Source organism: Lobosporangium transversale, assembly GCF_002105155.1.
Source record: "Lobosporangium transversale strain NRRL 3116 chromosome Unknown BCR41scaffold_13, whole genome shotgun sequence".
NCBI lineage: Eukaryota > Fungi > Mortierellomycota > Mortierellomycetes > Mortierellales > Mortierellaceae > Lobosporangium > Lobosporangium transversale.
In genome coordinates, this window is record NW_019028991.1 from 774,016 (window position 1) to 797,164 (window position 23,149).

Sequence of the window (23,149 nt, forward strand, 5' to 3'; positions counted from 1 at the left end):
TGCTCGTCACCAGCCTGACGAAATTCATGCTCTCCTTATTTTTTATATTTTAAAAAAAATTGAAGTCGAACAAACCACAGGAGAACAGATTTTCTAAGTCGGAATTGGCTCTCTGTTTTAAATTTTAAGTCCTTTGGCGTGCGAATTAGGGTCAATTCCCTGGGGTGTGTGCGGCTTAGAAAAAAGAGAGCTATTCTCCTGTGGTTTGTTCGACTTCAATTTTTTTTAAATTTAAAATAAGACAGCCACATTGCCCTGCAGCACGCGCGCATGTACATGAATTTCGTAAAAAAAATGCTCTGTGGAGAAATGGTCCGACCAGATTATGACTGCGCGCCTAAAAGTCAAAACCTCTTCTAGAACGCGTCGACCACTGCTTTTTCGGTTAATTTTTGTACGAATAGAGCTTTAATAGCTAGGCCATATAGGGCGGAAGAGCAGCCACTGTAAGCTTCAAATATTGGAAGAGACAAATCATTACAACTGTGTGCTTCCAAGGCCTATGTCCTTCATATTTGCTCGAAAAAGGGTCATTGGCGACCAACCCGCGGTTTCAACCTTCTTTCACATCTGTATGTTCTTTCCTTTTAAAGGGCAGTAGAATCCACAAGCGCGCACTTGTATGGCTTTGTTAAGCGACAAATTAAAACGCAAATAGGATAATACTAATGCTGCGAAGCTCGGGCCCATACATTAGTAGTTAGAGGCCAACATTGGTCATCGAACTCCTTGGTGGGAATAACCACGTTGAAAAGCGAGCATGCTGCGTACTTCTTGACATGCAACGGATGTATCGTATTGAAGGTGTCAATTGTGAAAACAGATATACATTGATGTATGTTTTGTCACTTTATTGATTTTGTGAAACTATGCAAAATGAGGAACATACGGAGATGGAAGAAAACTGGGTATGGACAGACACAAGACGACATCTCTTATTTCACCCTTCTCAGGGTGCACAAATGTGGTTACTTGCAGAATTGTTGTTGTGTGTTTTAATCCTCTTCACCTGATGAATGCTATCGCTGACCATATTGCCGAGGGCCCAGTGCAGGAAACTGAGCACTTTTTTTGAGTAGACTTCCCAATCATCCAAGTCAAAGACCGAGGGAAATCGTTGGGTCTTGAACATCGTCCTCTCAACGGCGCTATCATCACCCACAAAAACCGTGCATTCGACCAAGATCCAGTCAGCCAAGTTCGTAACAATACCATACATAGTATAAGATGTCCTGTTCTGGGTCCCCTCTTGTCGGATGCGCTTCATGATCGCGGCATGAAGCTGGAAGGCATTCTGTGATACTCCCCCCCTTACATCGGTGTGCTTGACCTCCACAATGCCACACAAGGCGTCTTTGGTGGCTTCTGCTATTATGTAGTCAACGACACCGTTTCCGTGGACGCTCTGGAGTGGAAACTGTGTGCCAAGACGAACTTGCCCCTCGTAGAGAGCGGCGGCGTGCGCAAGGAACACTCCTACATACAATGAGGCTCCTAGCTCGCTATCAGGTCTTCCGATTGTTTGAACGATTGGCTTGAGAGCTATCGAAAGGGCTTCACTCGCAGCATCTTGTTTTTCTGATGAAGACAGCACGCAAATCATGTTATCCGCGCCTGAGATACAGTCCTCGCCGAACCTTTTCAAGAGATCTTGGCGACCTAGTTTAGAAAAGGGCCTCATTGGTGCACCAATATCTATGTTGAGATACTTCAACCTTGCTTTGTATGCTCTAAGAGGATTGACCGTAAAGACACATCAGAGGAGACAGGTTCTACTGGGTTGCCGTCAGAAATGATGGAGATAGTTGACGTCTCGCAAACCTCGACATTGGCTTTACGAAGATGCGTTTGAAAAGCCAGCAGAGTTGATCCTCAATCTCGACTGTCCACTGGACTTCTTGCTTGATCCATCCCTTTATCAGGATCGTAAAGACTATCGGACCAGAAGTAACAGTAGCTAGAATTAAAAACGTTTGTAAGCAAGGTGATGAAAGAGTTTTAGAGGGGCAGAGTATGGCCCAGTTTTTTTTCTTTCTTTAGCTTACACCGATGGGCCTTCGCAATGACGATAGATGGTCTGCCTTCGAGGTCGGGTAGGTAGGATCTCAACAGTTCGAAAGGGCGCATTAGTGTTTCCTCGGTCTGTTCCTCCAACACAACAGGCACATCATAAGAGAGACCATCCATCAACTTGGGACAGAACCAGAGGTCAATGCTGTTTGGATCACCATCATCTTCTCCGAAGTGAGAGAGCGCAACACAAATATTTCTCTTAAACAGCATCAGGCTATTATTCAAAAGCACTTGGACTTGAAGGGCATCGCCAATCTTTTTGCCATTGATAGCACAGAGAATGTCTCCAGTGGTTGGCGTAATTGATGGAGATGGAGAAGGATAGCTATCAGGATTTTGTGCCATTTGGGGGGGTGGGAAAAAAGAGGTTTCAGGTTTCACAAAAAGATGGACTAAGGAAAGGTGCTCTTTTTTTTTGACTACGGCGCGTGAATTAAATATTAGACAGAAACATCTCAGTCGTGCAACGGTGCAATCAGGACTGGAATGCTCAAATTGTATGGAAAAACAAAAATCAAGAACGCGTCTCTTCTTTCTTCATTAACTCCACCCTTGCTGACCTCAACTCTCCACCATGCTTTCACTTTCCTGCATTTTCAATAATAACCCTGCTTCTTGTACTGTCTCGGTCATAATTTCTCCAGAAAGCACCGTCTTTGATCTCCGCAATGAACTGCGTCAGTTGATGCCTGAATTATGCGACATTGACCCAAATCTCTGCGCACTTTGGAGGTTGTGCATTCCAATATCCGGAAACAAAGTCTCCATTGAAAACGTCTCTACTAAGATAAAAATGAATCTGCTGGCAGAGCTCGGTGAGGTATTCCCTCAAGACTCCTCAGAGGATTTAATACACGTCCTAGTAGATATCGTGAGACCAGGTAAGCAAAAGGGTTCTTTATTACTTAAAGCAGCGATGGCCAACCTCTCTGACTTTGCCTTTTACTTCATTAGAACCCAGTTTACGTCTGAATATGACTCTTAGAACAGATCCAAAAAAAAACCCCCAATGGAGCGGTCTCTTAAGCACTATCACCCAAGCCATCCTTATTGATGCGATTTGCGAAGAATATCCCAACATGCCAAGAACACCAAACCCACCTCGAATCATGTTGTACCCAAGCACCGACAACCAAAGTAGTACTCCCATTCCAACTCTTATTGAATCTGATCCGCAACTAAAATCTAGGCTTAGCCCTCTTATTGTGGATGGCGCCATCAATGTGGTCATTGGTCTGGCTCTGGAAAAACACATCTCGTCTTACCCGTAGAAGAGGCCAACGCCATCTTTGGGTTCGCTCCCAGGCGGTACGGGATACTGGACCCGAGCAATTGCTTAGAGCAATGCGAAAGCATGGGCCCAATCAAACCAATGTCAACTCGAAAGACGGGTGTAGCCTACTTTAACAATCTGGTGACAGAGTTAGACAGCAGAATCAGCACATGTACAGCCTCTCCGGTTGGGAACGACGCTCATCTCTTTGTGGCACCATATATCCATCATGCTGTTTCACTTTACACAGATCATCTCCGAATACGATCCGGCATAAAAATCGATTCACATCAAGGACAGGGGGAAGCTCATTACTTGATAGAGCCAAAGTCGTCTGAGCATAGCTCATGCAAAGTAGTAGTGACTGTGGACACGGAGTCGCATCTCGAAAACGCCGTAGCCCAGAACATGGTTCTTCTTCATGGAATGCTAACGAATGAACAAGAAAAACTTCGCTTTTCTAGAAAACGCAAAAGAGATGCTGAGGATGCTAAGCCTGAGATCTGCTATGGTGTTGTATCTGACGCAGCCATATGGTACTTCACCGAGTGCAGACTAGACTCTTCGCATTTGCCAGTGTTTAAAATATCACAGTTGCCTATTAGAGGTATGGGGATTTTATACAATAGCAAATGGAAACCACAAGCAAAAATAGTTCTAACCAGTTTAGCTTGGCTCCTTGATAATTGTGTGAATAATAAGGAACGCAATTTGTGTGAATAGTAAAAAGAAACGCAAAAAAGAATAAAGAATTGTTTTTGTTTTGTTAGTGGGCTCTTGATGATCTTTTTGGAATTGTTTTTCGAGAGGAAAATATTATTTTCTGCATTTATTGTTGTTGCCAGATGGAACTTTTTATTAAGGCCCTGTCATGATCCTTATACAGTGTTCTGACTTTATGAATAAGAAAGTGCCCCTGTGGCGCACTCCCAAGCCTTGGTACGTAACAACGACAAATGCTTTAGAAAAAAGCTATATATACCATGCATTGAGAGGTCACACATGGATTGAAGAGCGACGAGCGGGAGATACCTTCATTTGATGCATCGAGCCGATAATCACGCCTTGTGCCATGGGTCTGCAGGGCGTCGCGTTGGAATGGTACCAAAGGGGAATTTACCACCATGTGGCAAAGGCAGTTCTGACCAAGGTAGCATTTGTGATAATGCAGACTTGGGCGACAAAAATTGCTCAGGGCTTTGCAAGACTTGTGATGACGAAGGTAGGGCTGGGGCCAACGCACGATGCCTCACATTTGGCGGCTGAGCCGAAGGGGATAGGAACGAGGGTGAGGGAACTGAGAAAGAGAGCAAGGAGGGGGACGAGGGTAGGGATGGGGCCAAAATACGTTGCTTCACAATTGGTGGCTGTGTTGAAGAAGATGAGAACAAGGACGAAGGGATTGAGGACGAGGGTAGGGATGGGGCCAAAACACGCTGCCTCATATTTAGTGGCAGTGCCGAAGAAGATGAGCATGAGGACGAGGACAAGGGCGGGGCTGGGATTGAAGCCATTGATGATGAAGCTTGCGATTGTGTGGGATTTTCCCAGCAAACAGATGCTGTTTCTAATTTCTGGAAATTTCTTTCTAATCTTTTGGTCATCGTCAATTTTTTGAGATGCTGACTCCCATAACTTTTTTCCTTCAGCTTCATACACCCGCCGACGATGTTTGATGTAGGTTTCATTGACACAGTCCATGTCCTCATCAATTGTGGAGTCGTAAATAATCTCCATCCTTCGTCCCTCATTGTCATGGCCAAGATGTCTTAACACCGCCGCAGCATCCATGAGTATATATGGATCCTGAATGTCGACGCTGGGATTCAGCTCCACAATATCTTCGGCAACACTGTCATCATCTCCATCCATTCCTTCTGGTGATGCCACACGATCAACTCTGTATGAGCTGTACTTTCGTCTTCGCGTCTGTAAAGACCTCTTCACTGGCGACAGTGTATGCCCATATTCATCCACGATCTGACTGTTCAAAGAAGCGCTGGGTCCATAATCATCGCCATCCATGCTCTCTTCTTCAAGATCTTGCCCAGCTATCATATTAGTACCGTCCTCAGAAATAAAGAATTCCTTGAACTGGTCTTCTTCCCGTAGGGAATCAATGTACTTGCAAATCGTCCTAGACTCATCCAAGAACTTGAACAACGTCAGTACGGAGTCGTCATTTTCGAAGGACCGCTGAGCTGGATCTTGTCTGCCATGCAAAGAATCACTTTCTGCGTCAAAGTTTTCTGTGGCTTCGGCAATAAGTCTTGTCCGAAAACTCTGTCGTATACCCCTAATGGCTTCTGCCACATCAGGATCCCGAGCCCGAGCCTGATCCTCTGATCCTCTTAGCTCCAACTCCTGTTCATTACAGAATATCTTGACATGTGCAAAACAATTCCGAATCGACTGTGCCTAATTCCATTCCAAGCACTCGCAACAAGCCTCCATCCTGTAAGGTTATCTATCCAAACATCCCGTATATTGGTAACAGCCGTACCCTCATTTGGGTTGATTTGATTTGCATGCTGACGCATTAAGAGGCTTGCTTCCAAGCATGCCGCTTTGTATTTCTTCTTGAATACAGCTATAATCCCAGCATCGAGGGGCTGTGTCATGCTTGTCGAGTTTTTCGGAAGGAATATAAGCTGCACGTTTTGAAGTTGAGCACGCACATCCACACTCGGTGTGTGACTTGGCGCATGGTCCAGCAACAAAGCGACTCGGCGGCTAGGGTTTTGAGCTGCGATTCTCAACTGGAATCGAAGCAGCCAAATTTCAAAGACGACGGTTCTCATGTAGTCCGGTCTTTTACCAGTCCAGGCCGTTAGAAGCATCTCCTGAAGGTCCTCCTGAAGCCGATTAAATTCTCTTTGCCAGTTTCCACAGAGATCTGCCACAGTCTGCTTGTTCGATCCCTGCCAGGGCAAAACCTCAAATTGTGAGCGAACTGATGGATTAGTTTTGAAGCCCCTCGGCAAGTACTCACCTACAATAACATGAAAAAATTAGTCAATTAGTCAGTATTCCTTTTTTTTTAAAAAGATAAAATACAATAAAATAAAATAAAATAGAATAGAACATAATGAAAAACTTGCTCAGCATGAAGGGCTTGCATCGATCCGTCCCCAATGCGTTGGTGCACAAAAGAATCGAAATCCTTGTGGTTCGCACTTTAGTGCCAGAGACCTTCTTGCAGTCCAGAGTCCAGTTGGACATGGACTGAAGGAACAAACCAGTCTCGTCGCAGTTGTAGACGTCCTCGAGACTAAACTGCTTAAGGACATTTTTAATGTAATCCAATTGTGGTCGGATGCTGTCCATGTCTACTGAAGACGCTTCTCCTGTAGCATTGTACCTATGAAGGGCATACCGGCGCTGGAAACCATTCAGCCAACCGTTTGAGAATTTAGGTTTCTCGAAGGCAAGCTCGCCCACGCGAGTCTCAAGGAGCTCATATATCGCGCCTGCCATAATTCGTACACCAAAGCTGTCGATGGGTAGAAATAAATCGCGTCTGACATGCTCAATGGTGCGGAAAAGGATCGCTTCTACCGGATAAAATGATCTGGTGCTACTTGGAAGGCGATATCGTATGGAGGATTGGCTGATAGGAATATTCTGAAGGACTTCTCTTTTAGCCAATATATTATTGAGAATCCCTGGCGTTATGTTATGATAGTCGCAGAACACTTTCTTCTCAGGTTCGAATAGGGACCCTCCTCCTATTCTCATGTTGCAACATGCAACATGCTTATCCCATTCTTCTAGGATCTCCAATTTTTTTTTGATAGTCAAGTTTCTGTCATTGTTAGAAGCTGGTGAAGGCTGGATCGATCGATATTTTTGAGAAGGCTGAATGGATGCCATGATCAGAATATGTACTATTTGTGAAAAGAGTCGAGGGGTAGGTGCGTAAACAAGAGAGCGATTGATTCGAATTACAAACGTCCATTGTATTTATATCGCCCATACGACCTTCTGGTCATGGACTCTTGGGTACTTGTTGCCATACAAGACTAGAGCTAGTAGCTGCTCATAGACGAATTAGAACAGAACCAACCAATAAACATCTTTTTCAGCCACCTGGGCTCAAGTGGCGCGAATATGATAGCTAAACCTATCTTTCCGAATTTTTTTTGAGGAACTCAAAAGACTTGGGCAACATACTATCATATATATTATATATACCTCTGTCTTTTCTCGATTCCTCCGCCGTCCGTCCTCACAGCAAAACTCACTCTCAATATCAAAAAGAAAAAAAATGGAAAACAATTTTTTTGTTTTTTGCTGTGGAAATTTGTAGGCGTCACCAGCCTGTGTGGCTTATGTGCATCGCACTAACGCTGACAGGCTGGGACCAAACTTGAGATTTTAGGGTTAACATTTTTTCTTCTAAGTCGTACAAACGGCGGGGAAATGGCCCTTTTTTTTTTCTAAGTCGAAATATGCCGCTAGAAGTTGACCCCCCCTTCTCAAGTTTGGTCCCAGCCTGTCAGTGAGCGTTAGTGCAATGCACATAAGCCACACAGGCTGGTGACGAGCCTAGACAAGCCTAGGAAATTTGAAGACCAGAAGACGACTTTCTTGCAGGTGGCTTACGAGTCAAATGAAACGATGCTTAGAGTTTCCTTTTTAGGCGTATATGTCAAACAAGAATGCCTTTCACCAAAAAGGATCCATAGCGTACGTGAATGAGAGCTGATAGGCCAGAGTTATTGAATAGAAAGTATAAAAAATTTGAATTGAATTCTGCTCTAAGCCAATCGTGGCTTCGGATTTTTATCAAAACTCAAGAGGACTCTGTTGAAACAGCCCTATTTATTTCCCTCTTCCAGGGTCCGCGCTCTTAACAATTAATTGCATTACAGGATTATCTCTATCCCTATCTCTTGGATATCAAATACTTCTTACAAAATAATAATAAAAAAAAAAACGAAAGCAATAATGAGAACAACAAGCTGATGACAACTCCCATTTTTCATGAGAAAGAATTTCATCCGCGACGTCTTTTTGATTATAGTGACAGTTCAGTAAAACGCTTCTTTTTTTTTTTTGTAATAAAAAAAAAAAATGAAAGTCTTCTTCCTGGGATAGATTTATTTACTTACTCGTTGTTTGCACTGTGTGAGGACTCCCGTCATTGCTTCAGTAAACATCGCATATCTACACAAATATGTTGTTTGGGCTCAAGAAGCTCTCAATAAACAGTGATAAACGTTTTTAATATTAGGCAATTAATCCTTGAGCAGCTGTTTATTTTATTTATTTATTTAGGCGCCGGTTGACTAGAAAGTTGTTTTTAACAAGGTTGCTGTTGGCCCGAGAAGCCATCCAAGACGCTTTGCATCGAGCAAAGTTTGGGGTGCTTATAACATAGTTTGTATTAGAATGTATAGGGCCATTCCATAATACGCAAAGCGAAACATGCTATCATTTGCCCTACTTTTTGGAGAAGATCGGCTACCCAAGTAAAAGAAGCCCTATTTTTGCCCCATGCTTATTAAACATATTTTATACCATCCTCTATTGCGAGTGAGCAGCGACTCTTTTTTTTTTTTTAAAAAAAAAAAAAAAAAAAAAAAAGATAGGTGTTCAAAGATGTGCTGACTATATCGTTTCTTTATCCAAAAAGACATTTGCACTATCCCTTTTTCCCACCTTGCTCTTCACTTTCGATAGTATGCTGCTTATTGACCATCTTGAATGATCCCAATCCCATCTCAGAGTCCTACTTACGACAATCCGGATAGAACAGCGTGCCCAAAACTACACTCATTTCAGACTTTGTACTTAGTAACTACCAGGGGTTTAAGCTAAATCTTTTTTTTTTTTTTTTTGATTAAGACTCAAGTCAATTACAAATTTTTTGCTTAATATATTTACATATAATGATTTTTACCAAAGGTGTATGATAGTATCCTGCCATGGCTGAACTACGCAATCTGAACAGCTGCTCGGTATATTTTAGACCGTTCTAAATGACTACCTATTCTCTATCTAGCAATACTTTAGGCCATTGATGTCTTTTCTAACATGTGTTGGCCGTGCCAAACAGGGAGATCTTATGCATGCACAGAGTCATTGTCGTTGAGAAGATCCCTGCTTAGTACATATAACTTACCTTACCCGCACGGCCCAACAAGCTCCGAATTAGTGTTCCTGATGCCTGCATCCCAAAAGACGACATGGATGTGCTACCTAAACATTAGTAATCGCTCTCAAGGCATACTGAACTGATGCAAGACCTGGGTTTGGATGGTCGTGTCAATACAGAGCTCGCGACTTTCGGCTCGCAAAGACTGCGTGAGTCTTTGACACGTAGCCGGAGGCAAGGATAAACAGAAGTCGCAAACGTATAATTATTATTCTTATACTATAGTAATGCTTTTATTGTGTAATTGTGCTAGATCAGCCTAGATGAGAATTGTTCTTCTTTCATGTATATATATATGCAACAGCTTGGTATATGTATTAAAATGGTGGGAAAGAGGAAAGAGCTACTTTTCTTGTTCTCTTGACAACTTTGTTTGTCGTTGCTATCCTTTACAAGTTTTGCTTTTGGCAGAGATCCGCATAAACCCCACCAAGAGCAACCAATTCATAATGTCGTCCAGATTCCACAATCGTGCCGCCTTTCACAACAAGGATCAAGTCCGCATCCTGGATAGTGCTCAAACGGTGTGCAATTACAATGGTCGTGCGCCCATACCGTGCCTTATCCAAAGCCTCTTGCACCAACTTTTCAGATTCAGAGTCCAATGCAGATGTGGCCTCATCCAAAAGCAACACTTTAGGGTTTCGGATCAGCGCACGTGCAATCGCAATACGCTGCTTCTGGCCGCCAGAGAGCTGAGATCCCTTATCTCCAACGCCGGTATCGTAGCCATTAGGCAGGGACATGACAAAGTTGTGGATGTTGGCCAACTTGGCTGCCTCATACACTTGCTCCATTGTTCCTTCGCCCTCTGGAAGACCATACAAGATGTTGTCCTTGATCGTCATATCAAAAAGAACAGGCTCTTGTCCAACTAAAGCCATATGATTGCGAATATTGTGCAATTGCAGGTCGCGAATGTCATGATTGTCAATAATGACCTTACCACCATCCGCTTCATACCAGCGCTCCAACAATGCGATAATGGTAGATTTTCCACATCCAGAAGGGCCAACCAAAGCAACAGTCTGAGAGGGTTTGACGTTGATATCAACATGATTGAAGATTTGGATATTCTTGCGTGTGGGATAAGTAAAGTCAACTTTTTCCAATCCCAAGGAGCCGTTGATCCTATCGAGCTTGATGCCATCACGGTCAGCATCAATAGTCGTATCCTTGTCGAGAAGTTCATAGATATTGATGGCTGACTGCTTGCCCTTGGCATACTTGGGTAGCTCAGATGTGATATGTCCCAGACTCATGGCAGTAAAGACGACCGAGAACATGCATGTGAACATTTGCTCGTAGGTGATGATGCCATTCTCGATCAAGCGATAGCCACCATAAAAGCCAATAGAATAGGACCAGTATGCGACAGCTTGAGACATAGCAAATCCAAAGGATGCAAAGACAGCTTTGTTGCGAGCGTACTTATGAGGCTCCTTAGTGACCTCAAAGTAACGAGCCTCGAACGTTTCCTCTTTTGCAAGTGAAACTACAGTACGGATATTAGAGATAGCCTCGCCAGCGACTTGGCCAGATTTTTCATAAGCCTTGCGAGTCTTCTCGCCAAATCCACTCAGGGCAGCAATTTCGAGGTACTGTCCAAGACCAATGACGGGAACAGCAGCAAGAATGATCAGAGTCATTTCCCAGGTAGAAGAGAATGCGAAACCAAGACCAACTGCCATAGTAGCCAAGGATGAGACCGAGGTGAGGATGACTTGTGAGACCATATCAAACATCTGTTGAGAATCTGTTGCAAGACGACTAGCAAGGGCACCTGTAGAATTTTCAGGGCGGTCAAAGAACGCCATCTCTTGACTAAGGATCGATTTGTAGCTCAGGTAACGCATACGGCGGGTCATACGCTCGCCAACAATCAAGAACATGATCATGCCTCCACAGAAGCCAGTAAAACCAATAATGGCCAAGATGAAGAACCAGAGCGCCCACATGTTGGCTTTAGGGATGAATTCATCTCCAAGCTTATAAAACTCAGTAAGTGTCGTTTGAGCTTTCGCGAAGATTTGAGCGAATGCAGGGAACTAAATAATAGGATTATTTCTTTTTAGAATGAATAAATGAATAATATAAAGCCATTGAGAGAATTGAGAGACTAACAACGTTGATAATAAAAGGCTGTGCTTACCAATCCTCCTTGAATGATGGCAAAGAATACGCCAAAAGCGAAATAAACAGCATCATCTTTCATATACCGGATAGTGCGAGCAATGGGAGCCTTCTGCATTTTGAGCCTTCTAGAAGCCTCTTTTTTCTCGCGAGCGAGTGATGCTTCTTTGTCTTCTGGGATGTTTAGAACAACAGAGCCATCAGCGGATTTCTCAGAGCGGGTGACGGAATGTTGGGACGATTTGCGGCGGAGAAGATGACTCATCCTACGACCAGAGCGTGGCGCACCTTCAGGAGCAACAGGGTCAGCAATAGCAATATGAGGACCACTAGCACTGGATGTAGCAGGTTTATCGGACTTTTCAACTGCTGCAGTCACGGGGGCCTCAACATCAACACCTCCTGTCTTCAGCTGCTGCTTGGCTACAAATTCAGTATAGATACCGCCAAGAGCCATCAAAGATGCGTGGGTACCATGTTCCAAAACAACTCCACGATCCATTACATAAATCAAGTCGGCATTCATGATTGTGGATAAACGGTGGGCAATCACAACTGTTGAGCGACCAGTGGCAGCATTGTCCAGAGCAGCCTGAACAATGCGCTCGGACTCTGTATCCAGAGCAGATGTGGCCTCATCGAGCAGAAGGATAGCAGGGTTTTTGATTAAGGCGCGGGCGATAGCAATGCGTTGCTTCTGACCCCCAGACAACAGGGCACCCTTTTCACCGACCATGGTATGGTATCCATTGGGGAGCTTGGAAATAAAATCATGTGCGTTCGACAGGCGACAGGCATCCTCAATCTCCTTGTCGGTGGGCATTTTCTGACCATGACGAATTCCGTACAAAATGTTTTGCTTGATCGTAGCATTGAACAGCACGGGCTCTTGAGAGACAAGGCCAATAGTGTCGCGGAGGTGACGAACGTTGATATCTTTCAGGGCGATACCATCGATGGTGATGGATCCGGAAGTAGGGTCGTAGAAACGCTCAAGAAGACCAATGATTGTGGATTTTCCACTTCCGGAATGACCAACCAAAGCAACAGTCTGACCAGGCTTGACCTCAATGTTCATGTTCTTGAGAATAGGGACATTAGGACGACTAGGGTAGGAAAAATTAACATCTTTGACGACAATATGGCCAGTCAACTTTTCAGGCTTGAGGCCAGAAGGGTCAAACGAGTCGATTTCGGGAACACGATCAATAGTCTTGAAAATTGTGTAAGCAGCAGCTTGCGCTTTAGCGAACAAAGAAAGGTTGGGCCCTACATTTCCAATGGAGAATGCACCAATGATAGTACCGAATAACACGACCAAGACATTACCAGGGTCCATGTTTCCTGCTTTGACTTCTCTCGCGCCATACCAGAATGCAAGAGCATAGCTGCAAAACAAGACAAACATGAATCCTCCCATTCCGAGGCCAGTGGCATAGGCTTTCTTGATGCCAGACTTGTATGCATCAGCCAGCACTTCATTGAACTTCTTGAGCTCACGGTTCTGTCCATCAAATGCCACTACAGTGCGAATCGAGCCAATGGCCTGTTCAGCTAGGCCGCCAGCCTTGGCATATGCATCTTGACCATCTGTAGTTGAGTTAATAGTATACTTGGCCATGAGAGCGCCGACAGCTATAGAAACAAAGAAAAGAAGGATATTAGCAATTTTTGTCAAAGAGAGATATACAGAGAAACGAATTAAGAATTGGATCACATACCGGCCATCAAGGGAACAGATGTCAGAAGGACCAAGCTCATTTTCCATCCGTGAGTAAAAGCAATTACGAAGCCTGCAACGAAGGTAGCAAGACTGCTCAGACACAGGCCGACTTTGTCAGCAAGGCCATCAAAGACTAATTGCGTATCTGCGCTAAGGCGCGAGTTGAGGGACTCGCTCTTTTTACTAACATCGTGCCAAGTAATGTCTTGGCGAAGGATCGCATGGAGATATTTTTCGCGAATGCGCTTAGTTTGAGATTCGGCCGCCAAAGTGAAGAGACACATCTGTCCGTATGCCATAACAAACATGATGGCTCCAATAACAGTGAACTTGATGACGATGATGCGCAGACCAGCCACGGCATCAGGCACGGACTGAGTGGCAATGGTATTAATTACATCGCCCATCAAGATAGCAACAAAAGGTTGACCGACACCATTGGTAAAGGAGCAGAGAGTGCCGAGACTAAGTAAAAAAAAAGTGGAAAAGAGAAAATTAAAAGGATACCTTTGTTAGATAACATGTGGAATTCAGGTATGAATGCCTAATATGCTGCGCAACATGCATGATCTCTTTTTTAGTACAACATACATGACACAGAACCAGTCAAAAGGGGAAGCAAAACGGTAGAGTTGCAGATATGAAACCTTGGGATCAGCCTCAGCTTTTTTATCAGAAGAGTCCTTGCCGCCATCAGCATCAGTATTCACAGGCGAGCCTTTGTCCTTTTCAGATAAATTCTCCGTAGATGGAGTGGCCGTGACATCGTGGCGATCAACGTCTATAACATGAGAACCGGACCCATTCTCCAGTTCTATTGCTTCATACTTTGCGTCTCCACTGCTAGGGGCATTATTGTTTGATGCCATGGCAGACGGACGTCCTTGAGGAAAAGATTTTAAAAGAGTCGGATATAGAGTGGAGAAGACTATTAGGGAATGTGGCTTGCGTAAGGAGAAAAGGATGGGCAAGTCCTTTTATTTATTTATTTTTTCTTAGCAAGTGAACAGAGATGAATGAGAATGCGAGATGAGGAATGAGTGTATTACAGAAAAAAACCCAAACTCAGACCCAGTAAAGGGAGTCAAGGGAGCAGAAATTAAACGAATCAACGATTTAATAATAATAATAATAATAATAAAAATTGACACCGCGAATTGCTCTGGAATGATTGTCGATAATTGAGGGAGAGATTTTTGTTTGGAGAGAAAAAGAGAAGGAAAACGATGCAAAGATCGCTTTTATTTATAATCTTTTGGAAAAGAAGGAAGTAAAAAGCTTAAAATCGATGGCGAGGCAATAGTAGTCAATTGAAAAAGGGAAAAAAATGACGCTGTCCCATGAGAATAACAAGACAATGTGTTAAAAAAAAGTCTTTTTATGATAACGTTTTTTGTTTGTTTGTTTTGTTTAGTGCCAAGTGTGTTTCTGTTTGCTTCTGTCTCCAATTGAAACGAGCTGCGAAGTCAATTGCATCAGAGTCAAGATGAGAGCAGGCTATCTGAGCAGTGGCGCCCGCAGTCGATTTTATTACTCCCTTGTCCCAAGTAAAAAATTCCCTATTTTGGTGCATTCTGCTCCTGAATAATCGCAGTCCGCTGCAGAAATCATTGGAGTAACATGTTCAGGAAAAAAAATAGGGAGTCAACTCTATCCTGACATGCATTCAAATGTTCGGTAGAAAAAAGTGTCTGTGTCTTTCTTTCTTGGCAGAACGTGATGTGATTATTCACATATTCATGTTGATCCGATCACTGATTTATGTAATCGACTTTGATACTCTGTTATTTCCTTGATAGATGTTTTAACGATCCTCGAAAGCTGATAATGGTTGATCCATGAATATTGCAAAATAAATAAAAAATCCTCTATTATACATTTATATGCATCAATTGATCTAACTTCAATGTTTATTCTAGAAAGACCGCGCAATGCGCAATTATTTTGGGGGGAGAAAGGCAGTCTCTTGTTGTTACACGAATATTCACATTCGAATCATATTCATGCTCCCGTGTCACACTCTTGCTTGGTCCAAGTGCTTCCATTGCACCAGTACTCCTTTCATGTTAAAAATAGTCTTGCTTTTGGAAGCGATTCTCATAAAATGGTCTCAAACCGGTTTTTTTATATTAATATACATAATTTTTGGTTGCAATTTTATAAAAAAAACGTCTTTTCTTACTCAAAGCTCCAATTAAGTAAAATTCTATTATTTACGGCTCCCCCTATTCCTAAGCCAGGTTAAAAGGGCTTGATCTCTAGAATCTGTGGATGTATTGAAAATTGGATTTCATTGTGAATGATCCTTTCAACATGTTCATTCAAATGCGGCCATCCATGTCATATGTGGCTTAGGAAATAGTCAATTACAAGAATTTTATCAAATAAGCGACATGTAATTGATTAGATATACCAAAAGGAAAGGGCGATTGAGCAATGGTCATAAATCACTATTAGCTACTGGTGCCAATTGACACTTCACCACCAGCGGTTATTGCTCTCCTTATTGGCAAAGTAATGCAAATGGAGGGCTGTTATTCAAGGAAATATATAAAATAAGAAAAAACTCAATAGTCCATACGACGCCCAAACAAATAGACAGTTTGACATTTTGCGCCACTAAAAAGATCAGCACGTGCATATGCGTTCACGCCAGGAAAATTTATTATCCATTTACAACCAAACCTTTCTAAAGTATTTTCTGAAACCACGGGGAGATCAAAAGGTTGTTTTTATTATGAGATATATCCTCCAACTCGTTTGGTCAGTGATTCATATATTTTCTATTCAAAAAACGATGGTTGAATTGATTTGGTGGCTGATTTTGACATTTCACCCTCCGTGACGAACTGGTGCCAAGGAATATAATTGGTTCCCAATTCAATCAAGATTATTCAAAAAATATATGAATCACTGACCAAATGGGACGGGGCCTTTTATTAATGTCCCGCCTTAACCGCCACACAATGTTCTGATCTTATGAATAAAAATGAAAGTTCCCTGAGGTGTACTCCAAGTCTCGGTACGTAACACTTTCTTACATTCCTAATCCCAACTACACTAACTTAGGACGCTATTTCTTAGACCATTAGATTTGTTTGGCAAAAATGCTGAATTATTTTGAACTACTAAACCCATGTAAAAAAATGAATGGCAAAATCTCCATTATAAAAGTCTATAGTAAACCAATGAAACACTTAACGGCCACAATTCCATATTTTCTGAATGTATTGCAGCAGCCAATTAGCTTTCTTGTAATGGGAGAGAATAGCGATAGTAAGCGAAAAATAAGAATGCGGGGACCTGGCCTATGAAGCATTTTGTGATCTTTCGATTAAATCCAGGTGTTGGGGGAAAAGCAGAGAAAATAACTGGAAAAAAACAACTTTTCACCCCGGTGGTATTTTAAAGGAATGATCGTTCCTCAATTCATATAATTCCACATGACCGTCTTATCTACTCTGGCTTTGCAGCCGGGGTCAAAAACCGGATGACAGACGACAGCACTATCATTTCAAGACGTAAGGAGCTAAATATATATTGTCCAGCCCATTTGGTCAGTGATTCTTATATTTTTTGAATAGCCTTGAATGCCTCGTCGCGGGCGGTGAAATATCGAAATCAGCTACCAAAGCAATTCAACCATCATTTTTTGAATAGAAAATATAAGAATCACTGATTAAACGAGTAGGAGCACATCTTCCTAATAGCTCCTCTCTCAAGATAACCCAACATTAATACCCATTTTTTTATTTTATTGTTTTTTACTCAGAAAGACATCATCAGTGGAGTATAAAGTTGTTAGTTCGTTACTGGTATCGTCATTATTAGTATATATTACTCTTTGCTGTACACCGTTGTTTCCATGTCAACATCCTCGATATCTTACTGCAAGAGAAAAGATAATATGTGTCTTCACCAAAAACGCCTTACTCGGCTCTAGCATCATGAAGCTCCAAGGGCTATTATAGATGACTAATGGACAAGGAGCGCACTGTCAACTCCGTTTGGTTACGAAAATCACATTCGTTTTATCATCCGTACCCAAGGACCTGGTTTTTTCCTTCTTTGACTCGACGGGTAAAAATTCTATTGAAAGGATTATAGACATTACTAAGTAAAAACATGTATGTAATTGACATGAGACTGATCTAGTTCAGGTCTCTGCACTTTATGTCAACAAAGAAGAACAATTTCCGATTCGATGGTGTTGGGATATATGGCTTCCGTATACATTTTTGTCACGCATGACATGGACTACGAAGAACTTTGCCAACCACAGTAGATTTCTATTAACTTAAATACGCCAATAGGAAGAAGCGGACCCTTAAATATATATTTTTTGAATAATCTTGATTGAATTGGGAGCCAATTATATTCCTTAGCACCAGTTCGTCACGGGGTGAAATGTCAAAATCAGCCACCAAACCAATCGTTTTTTGAATAGAAAATATATCACTGACCAAACGAGTTAGAGGATATGTGTGCTACATTGCGCGGGTACTGGGTCAATGATCTCGATTTAGATTCTCGATCTATCGAAAAGCCTTCCTAGGCGTAAACCACCTCGTATAAATCTTTAAATAGTGGGTCTCATCTCATACACTTGTTCCACATTATCAGTACGGTGGTTTCATGTCTCCTCTTTTTGAAAGAAGGCCTTCTTTCCTCATATTCAGCACTTTATTTGAACTTCTTTAATCAGACAAACACCTCCATGCTGGTCACAGTGCTTGTCTCAAGACAGTAATAAATATATATTAACTAAAGGTGTCCACATTATATAATATTTTTAATAAAATTGAGAGACATTGCTAGGGGAAAAGTGATATTGGTTTATTTTAATACAGAGAAAAATTATAAGCTGAAATACTCCTGAAGACCTTGGGATCGATGTATAAAATGTATAAAAGCTCGACATCCGTAACTTTTTTTTCTTTCTTTTTTTTTCTTTTTCTTTTTTTTTTCTTTTTTTCTCATCAACATCCTCTACATCCCCTACATGCCCAACATTCTACTTTTCCTTTCATAAAAAAAAGTACATACACAACGATAACAATAACAGTTACCCTCTAGCCTCATCAATTCCTTCCTCGCTTTCCTCTTTCTTATTATAGTAAAAAAGAAAAAATACATCCAAGTAAGGAGCATAAAAAACAATGACGCTATATGATCAACCTTCTGCGAAGCAAGACCATTGATCCCCACAAATCATCCTCTCCGCCTTTTTGTTACTTGCTTGCTACAACGTCTTTAGACAAAATGACTCTGCTCGCTGATTCCCTCTGGCAAAGCATCAAAGATGTCCACGGTAAGAGAAACCGTAGCAAATTTCTAAAGTAAGTCTCTCTCTTTTCTATCTTTTTTTCTTTCAATCTCCCTCCTAGTAAATAAGTTTTCTACAGTTACTAATGAGTTAAACGTTTTTGCAATTCGCAGTTGCCTCAGCGCCGGTAAAGTCAGTCAGGACGTGTATAGACGTTATCTCTTCTCCCTTTTCCATGTTTACGAGTAAGACCTATTTTACTTCGCTAGGACCACTTGCTAGAAATTGTAGGTTGCACAAGGACCATGTCATGTTCTTTCTGAAAACCTAATTTTATTTTATTTTATTCTATTAGCTCAATGGAAAAGGCTCTGGAAGATAACAAAGAGAACCCCCAGATTGCACTCATTTACTTCCCCTTGGAGCTCAGTCGTAAACAAGCCCTCATTAAGGACCTTGAATACTTTTATGGCCCACAATGGCGAGATATGATGCCTCCCATCACTCCTGCACAACAAGCTTACCGCTCCAGAATCGAGCACTGGGCTGCTTCCTCTCCAGAAGTCCTAATTGCTCATGCCTATGTTCGGTACCTAGGAGACCTATCCGGTGGTCAGATCATTCGAAATAATCTTCATCAACATGCCAACTTTTACTCAAATGATGATGATGCCGACAATCATAGAGGCCTTCAATTTTATGAGTTTGAACATATTCAAGACCAAAAAATGTTTAAAAACATGTTCCGTAAGCAACTGAACAACGTTCAAGTTCCCAAGGAGTTAGAGAAACAGATTGTGGAAGAGGCTAAAAGTGCAATGTTGCTGAATTACGAGCTATTTAAAGAATTCGATTCAGACGTTGACCCGGAGGGCAAGACAAGGGCGTCTGAGAAGCCAAATCAAATGATGGATATTGGGCCACGCATCTAAGTTTATTGCGTTTTGGTCACTCCTTAGTACATATTGCATATAAAAATAAATAAATATTAAGGATTCGTCACCTCCCATCTCTATATTTTTGCATCCTATAGCAAACACATTGGTTGACTTGACTAAAAGGAGGAGGTGGTTGTCCTATAGAGCACAAATTCGATAACCTCAGAAATATTTAAAAATAAAAATAAAATGGGGATGTATTTGGTGATTTTGTAAGGCGGATTCATAATATTGAACAAATTCATAATGGCGAGAAGGGAAACACCTCCATGAGTTATCCTAAAGAGTGCTACACCAAAAACCTATTAAACCAGCCCGAATAGACCTTCATTGGAAGGAAGTTTTTTTTTTTTTTTTTGTAAAACTAATCAATCTCACGGTATATGTGCGAGCTGTAAGGAGGAAGGTCGTCTACTGAGTGCAGGGTCACAGCCAGGTTTTATCGTCCACGAACACTTTTTTTGAATTCAACTCCATCTGGAGTTTTGGGTGCATACTAGAGCGATAAGGTTCAGTGGATGCCGTAAGCATTCGATTGTAAGATGGTTTGAATATGAACATGTGGTATATTTCATCATGTTAAATAATGACGATGTTCTGCGAATCGGTGGCGTAAGAGAAGCCAAGTTTCATGTGCAATGCCAGTAATACATTTTTGTAAACCAAAGATTATCCGGTTAAAACTCAACACTCTGCTGCTTCTGTTCGGAAAGGCAACAGGTTATGTACAGCGCCCGGCCAATGACTTTCTGAGCAGCATATCATATTCAATAACGACTGGCAAGTGATTCTCAAATGGTTAATAAATCTTTTTAAAGCTACTTGCATGGCTCAATTCCACCATCAGAAAGTCAATGGCCAGGCTGTAATGCACAAAGAGTTATCTGATGATCTGTAAGGGTTTTAAAGTTAGTTGAGACATTCACAGGCAGAAAATTAGGTAGAAGGATATAGGAGACGGAAATAAATAGAACCGGCACCCAAATATTCGTGTCCAATGTCGTATGCGCTTTACAAGGCGAGAAGACAGGTGACTCTTCTGTAGACTTGTACTTCGCAGACCTCCCTTGGTTCTCAGCCTGAGCAAGGCCAATTCTTGTAATGCTTTCCGCTCCAACTGCGTCGCGGTCAAAGTACACTTTACATACGGCAATATTTAGAGCGAGAGAAAGGAAAAAGCGGCGATAAAAAATAGAAAAGAGCGGAAAAAAGTGTAAACGAGCGAACTTTTTTTTTTTTTTTTTTTTTTTTTTTTTTAAAAAAAAAGGTTTAAGGCTCAAAGTGAATAGATGAAGAACGAAGCATGCAGGCAGACAAGGTTAATGGAAAGATAAGGAACAAGGGCCAGTGAAAACAACATCGATAAGGGAATGAGAAAGGAGCAAGACAATGCTTCCATTTAATATCATGAGCTGTTGATGGGTAAACTTTGTAGGCTCATGTATTGATAGAGTTTGGCAGTGGATGCTAATTGAAAACAATAGCATTGAAGTACCCATTCCGTAATAGTTTCCTTCCGTATCATTTCTTGGCTACCGTCATCACATTTGCATGCACCACAATATATTTTGTTTTCGGTCTTTTATTTCGACCAGCAAATACACGTCGGAAAAAAAATTCTAAGACAATGCTGATTTTAAACCCATTTAAAATGACAAGTTTGTTCGTATTACGGACGAAGTTATACGAATGGCTTTTTTTTTTTTTTTTTCTTCTCTGCTATTTGTCTAATGACACCATTGTATATAATGACTTTGAGATTGCTTGTCTTTTTGGTTGATTGATTACAACATAACTAGTCCGACCTTCTTGCTTTCAACTTCTCTACACCTCCAGTTGTAAAGATAAAAGTGTAAGTATCCATCGCCCGGGCCAAACTTCAAATCATCTATAAACAGCGAATTGTCCATCAGATTGAGAGCATTGAAGACATCGAAATCATTCTGGCGCGCTAAAATCAAAGCGTCCTGCATCAATCCAGTCAGACGGTCCTTGATCGCCTTGTCACGCGCAGCTTCGCGTTCACTCACATCTGCAATCTTACTTAATTCTTCATCCGGTATTTGCACAGCATAGTAGAAACAGTAAGCAGCATTTAACGTCGAGTGCGTCGTGTGATTGATGACAGTCGATGGAAGTGAGTAGAACGAGAAGAAATCCGTAATCTCTTTTGTTTCCGGATCCTAGAGCAGCCATTTTCAGAACATAAATAAGTTTGGGCAGAAGAACGCCAATGCATTTTTTGTTTTTGTTTATGCTTTGTCTGTTTGTTTGTTTGAATCATTGAGCAACTGTGCATTACCTCAACAACATAACCCCAGACGACTCCAGGACGAGTGATAAGCCAATGACGGACGTCTTCCTCTCCAAAATGAGGTGCCAAATTGAAATGAGACATGTATTTGTTCATTAATGTCGATACTGCTTTAACATCCTTTTCTTCCATAGGTCTCAATCCAGGTGTATTCGTCTGAGTCTGCATTTTGTACAGTTTGATCAGGCGAGCCATTGTCATGTTACGTCCTAACTGTGAAAACCCAGTCTCGACCAGCTTCTTGGGGTTAAGTGATCGGTGGAAATAACGACATGTGGCCATCGGCTTTGGAAGAACGACTCCTGCAGTATAAACAGCTTGGAAAATGCCCTCCAAATGTGTCCTACGTGTCACTTCCTTGATCAATACAGGAGCTAAACGCTTGCTGCGGAGCTTCTTGTGGATACACAAAAAGTTGATCTCGACCATGCGCTTAACACTTTTTTTTTTTTTTTTTTTTTTTTTTTTGGTAGAGACAAAGATAGGTTGATAAAAAAAGAGGTCAATATAATGTAATACAGAGATGATCGTATAAAAAGAAAATAAGAACAACCTCCTTACTTGTTATGAACACGGACATCCTGAGGGATTCCACTGATAAAGGCAACAAGCTTTTTGTTTGAGGCTACACGAACACCAATATGCCACGACTTCTTCCATCCTGGAGGCAACAGAGCCCACTTCAAGAACTCTGCCGAGTAGTCAAATCGGAACATGGCATCATCATCTTCCACATAGTTGAGTGTCAAAAGCTCATATAGCTCCTTGATCTCCTTATCATCTTCTACATTGACTAATGACCACTCAAACTCCTTCGGCAAAGGATAAGGAGTAGCACGAACTTGATCCAGTGGGACATCTGGCTCGATTGCTCCATCCTCGTCAACAACCTCATCTATTGCAAAATAAGAAAGATAAATCAAGGAAGAAGACATGAGGCTTGAGATATTTAACCCCAAATAGACAGTTGATTCGATCGGATATCGTCCCAACAACAACATAATAACAATAAGACGCTACGAATTTCACCTCTTTTCTTCAAATCTATTAGACATGATTTAATCTCAGTACCAAACCATACCATGCTTCACAACAGGCTGCGTCTTCCAGAACTTGTGCTCCTCCATTGACTTTGGCTCTTTTCCATTGGCAGAGCCACTATTAAGAGCCATCTGATGAAGTAAGGCACGCAATTTCTCCTGGACATCAGCAGGTGCATTCATCAACTCCTGTTCAAATCGAGCAGCCGACGACGCCGTCTTGTCCTCT

At 41.8% G+C, this 23,149-nt stretch overlaps 7 protein-coding genes across 7 annotated transcripts; 2 read left to right on the forward strand and 5 right to left on the reverse strand.

Moving 5' to 3' along the window:
* Positions 1–879: 879 nt before the first annotated feature.
* On the reverse strand, positions 880–1,808 carry BCR41DRAFT_351370 (hypothetical protein). The gene has a single exon (XM_022023791.1). It carries the CDS (start codon positions 1,679–1,681, stop codon positions 950–952), a length of 732 nt encoding a protein of 243 aa, XP_021882698.1. The 5' UTR covers positions 1,682–1,808; the 3' UTR covers positions 880–949.
* BCR41DRAFT_385696 (hypothetical protein) lies at positions 1,773–2,460 on the reverse strand (the record flags this gene model as incomplete). The annotated part of the gene is made up of 2 exons (XM_022027702.1): positions 2,046–2,460; positions 1,773–1,957 (listed from the first exon to the last, which is right to left on the reverse strand). The coding sequence occupies exons 1-2, from the start codon at positions 2,416–2,418 to the stop codon at positions 1,773–1,775; spliced, it is 558 nt and encodes a 185-aa protein (XP_021882699.1). The 5' UTR covers positions 2,419–2,460.
* Positions 2,461–2,631: 171 nt separating this feature from the next.
* BCR41DRAFT_36678 (hypothetical protein) lies at positions 2,632–3,427 on the forward strand. Its single transcript, XM_022026249.1, has 2 exons — positions 2,632–2,954; positions 3,028–3,427. Exons 1-2 carry the CDS (start codon positions 2,648–2,650, stop codon positions 3,342–3,344), a joined length of 624 nt encoding a protein of 207 aa, XP_021882700.1. The 5' UTR covers positions 2,632–2,647; the 3' UTR covers positions 3,345–3,427.
* Positions 3,428–4,413: 986 nt separating this feature from the next.
* Positions 4,414–7,219, reverse strand: BCR41DRAFT_385697 (hypothetical protein; the record flags this gene model as incomplete). Its single annotated transcript, XM_022027703.1, has 3 exons — positions 4,414–5,728; positions 6,025–6,338; positions 6,619–7,219. 3 exons carry the CDS (start codon positions 7,217–7,219, stop codon positions 4,538–4,540), a joined length of 2,106 nt encoding a protein of 701 aa, XP_021882701.1. The 3' UTR covers positions 4,414–4,537.
* Positions 7,220–9,895: 2,676 nt separating this feature from the next.
* Positions 9,896–13,769, reverse strand: BCR41DRAFT_377442 (P-loop containing nucleoside triphosphate hydrolase protein; the record flags this gene model as incomplete). Its single annotated transcript, XM_022027105.1, has 3 exons — positions 9,896–11,554; positions 11,659–13,274; positions 13,361–13,769. The coding sequence occupies 3 exons, from the start codon at positions 13,767–13,769 to the stop codon at positions 9,896–9,898; spliced, it is 3,684 nt and encodes a 1,227-aa protein (XP_021882702.1).
* A 4,568-nt stretch (positions 13,770–18,337) lies between these two features.
* BCR41DRAFT_351377 (heme oxygenase-1 in complex with 1-(Adamantan-1-Yl)-2-(1h-imidazol-1-Yl)ethanone) lies at positions 18,338–19,728 on the forward strand. Its single transcript, XM_022023792.1, has 4 exons — positions 18,338–18,502; positions 18,620–18,701; positions 18,802–18,873; positions 18,984–19,728. Exons 2-4 carry the CDS (start codon positions 18,625–18,627, stop codon positions 19,558–19,560), a joined length of 726 nt encoding a protein of 241 aa, XP_021882703.1. The 5' UTR covers positions 18,338–18,502; positions 18,620–18,624; the 3' UTR covers positions 19,561–19,728.
* Positions 19,729–21,350: 1,622 nt separating this feature from the next.
* On the reverse strand, positions 21,351–23,103 carry BCR41DRAFT_303755 (glycylpeptide N-tetradecanoyltransferase 2; the record flags this gene model as incomplete). The annotated part of the gene is made up of 4 exons (XM_022020730.1): positions 21,351–21,749; positions 21,869–22,319; positions 22,442–22,775; positions 22,962–23,103. 4 exons carry the CDS (start codon positions 23,101–23,103, stop codon positions 21,351–21,353), a joined length of 1,326 nt encoding a protein of 441 aa, XP_021882704.1.
* Between the last annotated feature and the right edge of the window lie 46 nt (positions 23,104–23,149).

Bases quoted from the DNA above. Each gene is read 5' to 3' on its own strand.
- BCR41DRAFT_36678 (XM_022026249.1), top strand. From the start codon at position 2,648: ATGCTTTCACTTTCCTGCATTTTCAATAATAACCCTGCTTCTTGTACT. The intron at 2,955-3,027 runs GTAAGCAAAAGG...TTACTTCATTAG, and splicing joins AGTAGATATCGTGAGACCAG to AACCCAGTTTACGTCTGAAT.
- BCR41DRAFT_351370 (XM_022023791.1), bottom strand. From the start codon at position 1,681: ATGAGGCCCTTTTCTAAACTAGGTCGCCAAGATCTCTTGAAAAGGTTC.
- BCR41DRAFT_351377 (XM_022023792.1), top strand. From the start codon at position 18,625: ATGACTCTGCTCGCTGATTCCCTCTGGCAAAGCATCAAAGATGTCCAC. The intron at 18,702-18,801 runs GTAAGTCTCTCT...TGCAATTCGCAG, and splicing joins AACCGTAGCAAATTTCTAAA to TTGCCTCAGCGCCGGTAAAG. The intron at 18,874-18,983 runs GTAAGACCTATT...TTATTCTATTAG, and splicing joins TCCCTTTTCCATGTTTACGA to CTCAATGGAAAAGGCTCTGG.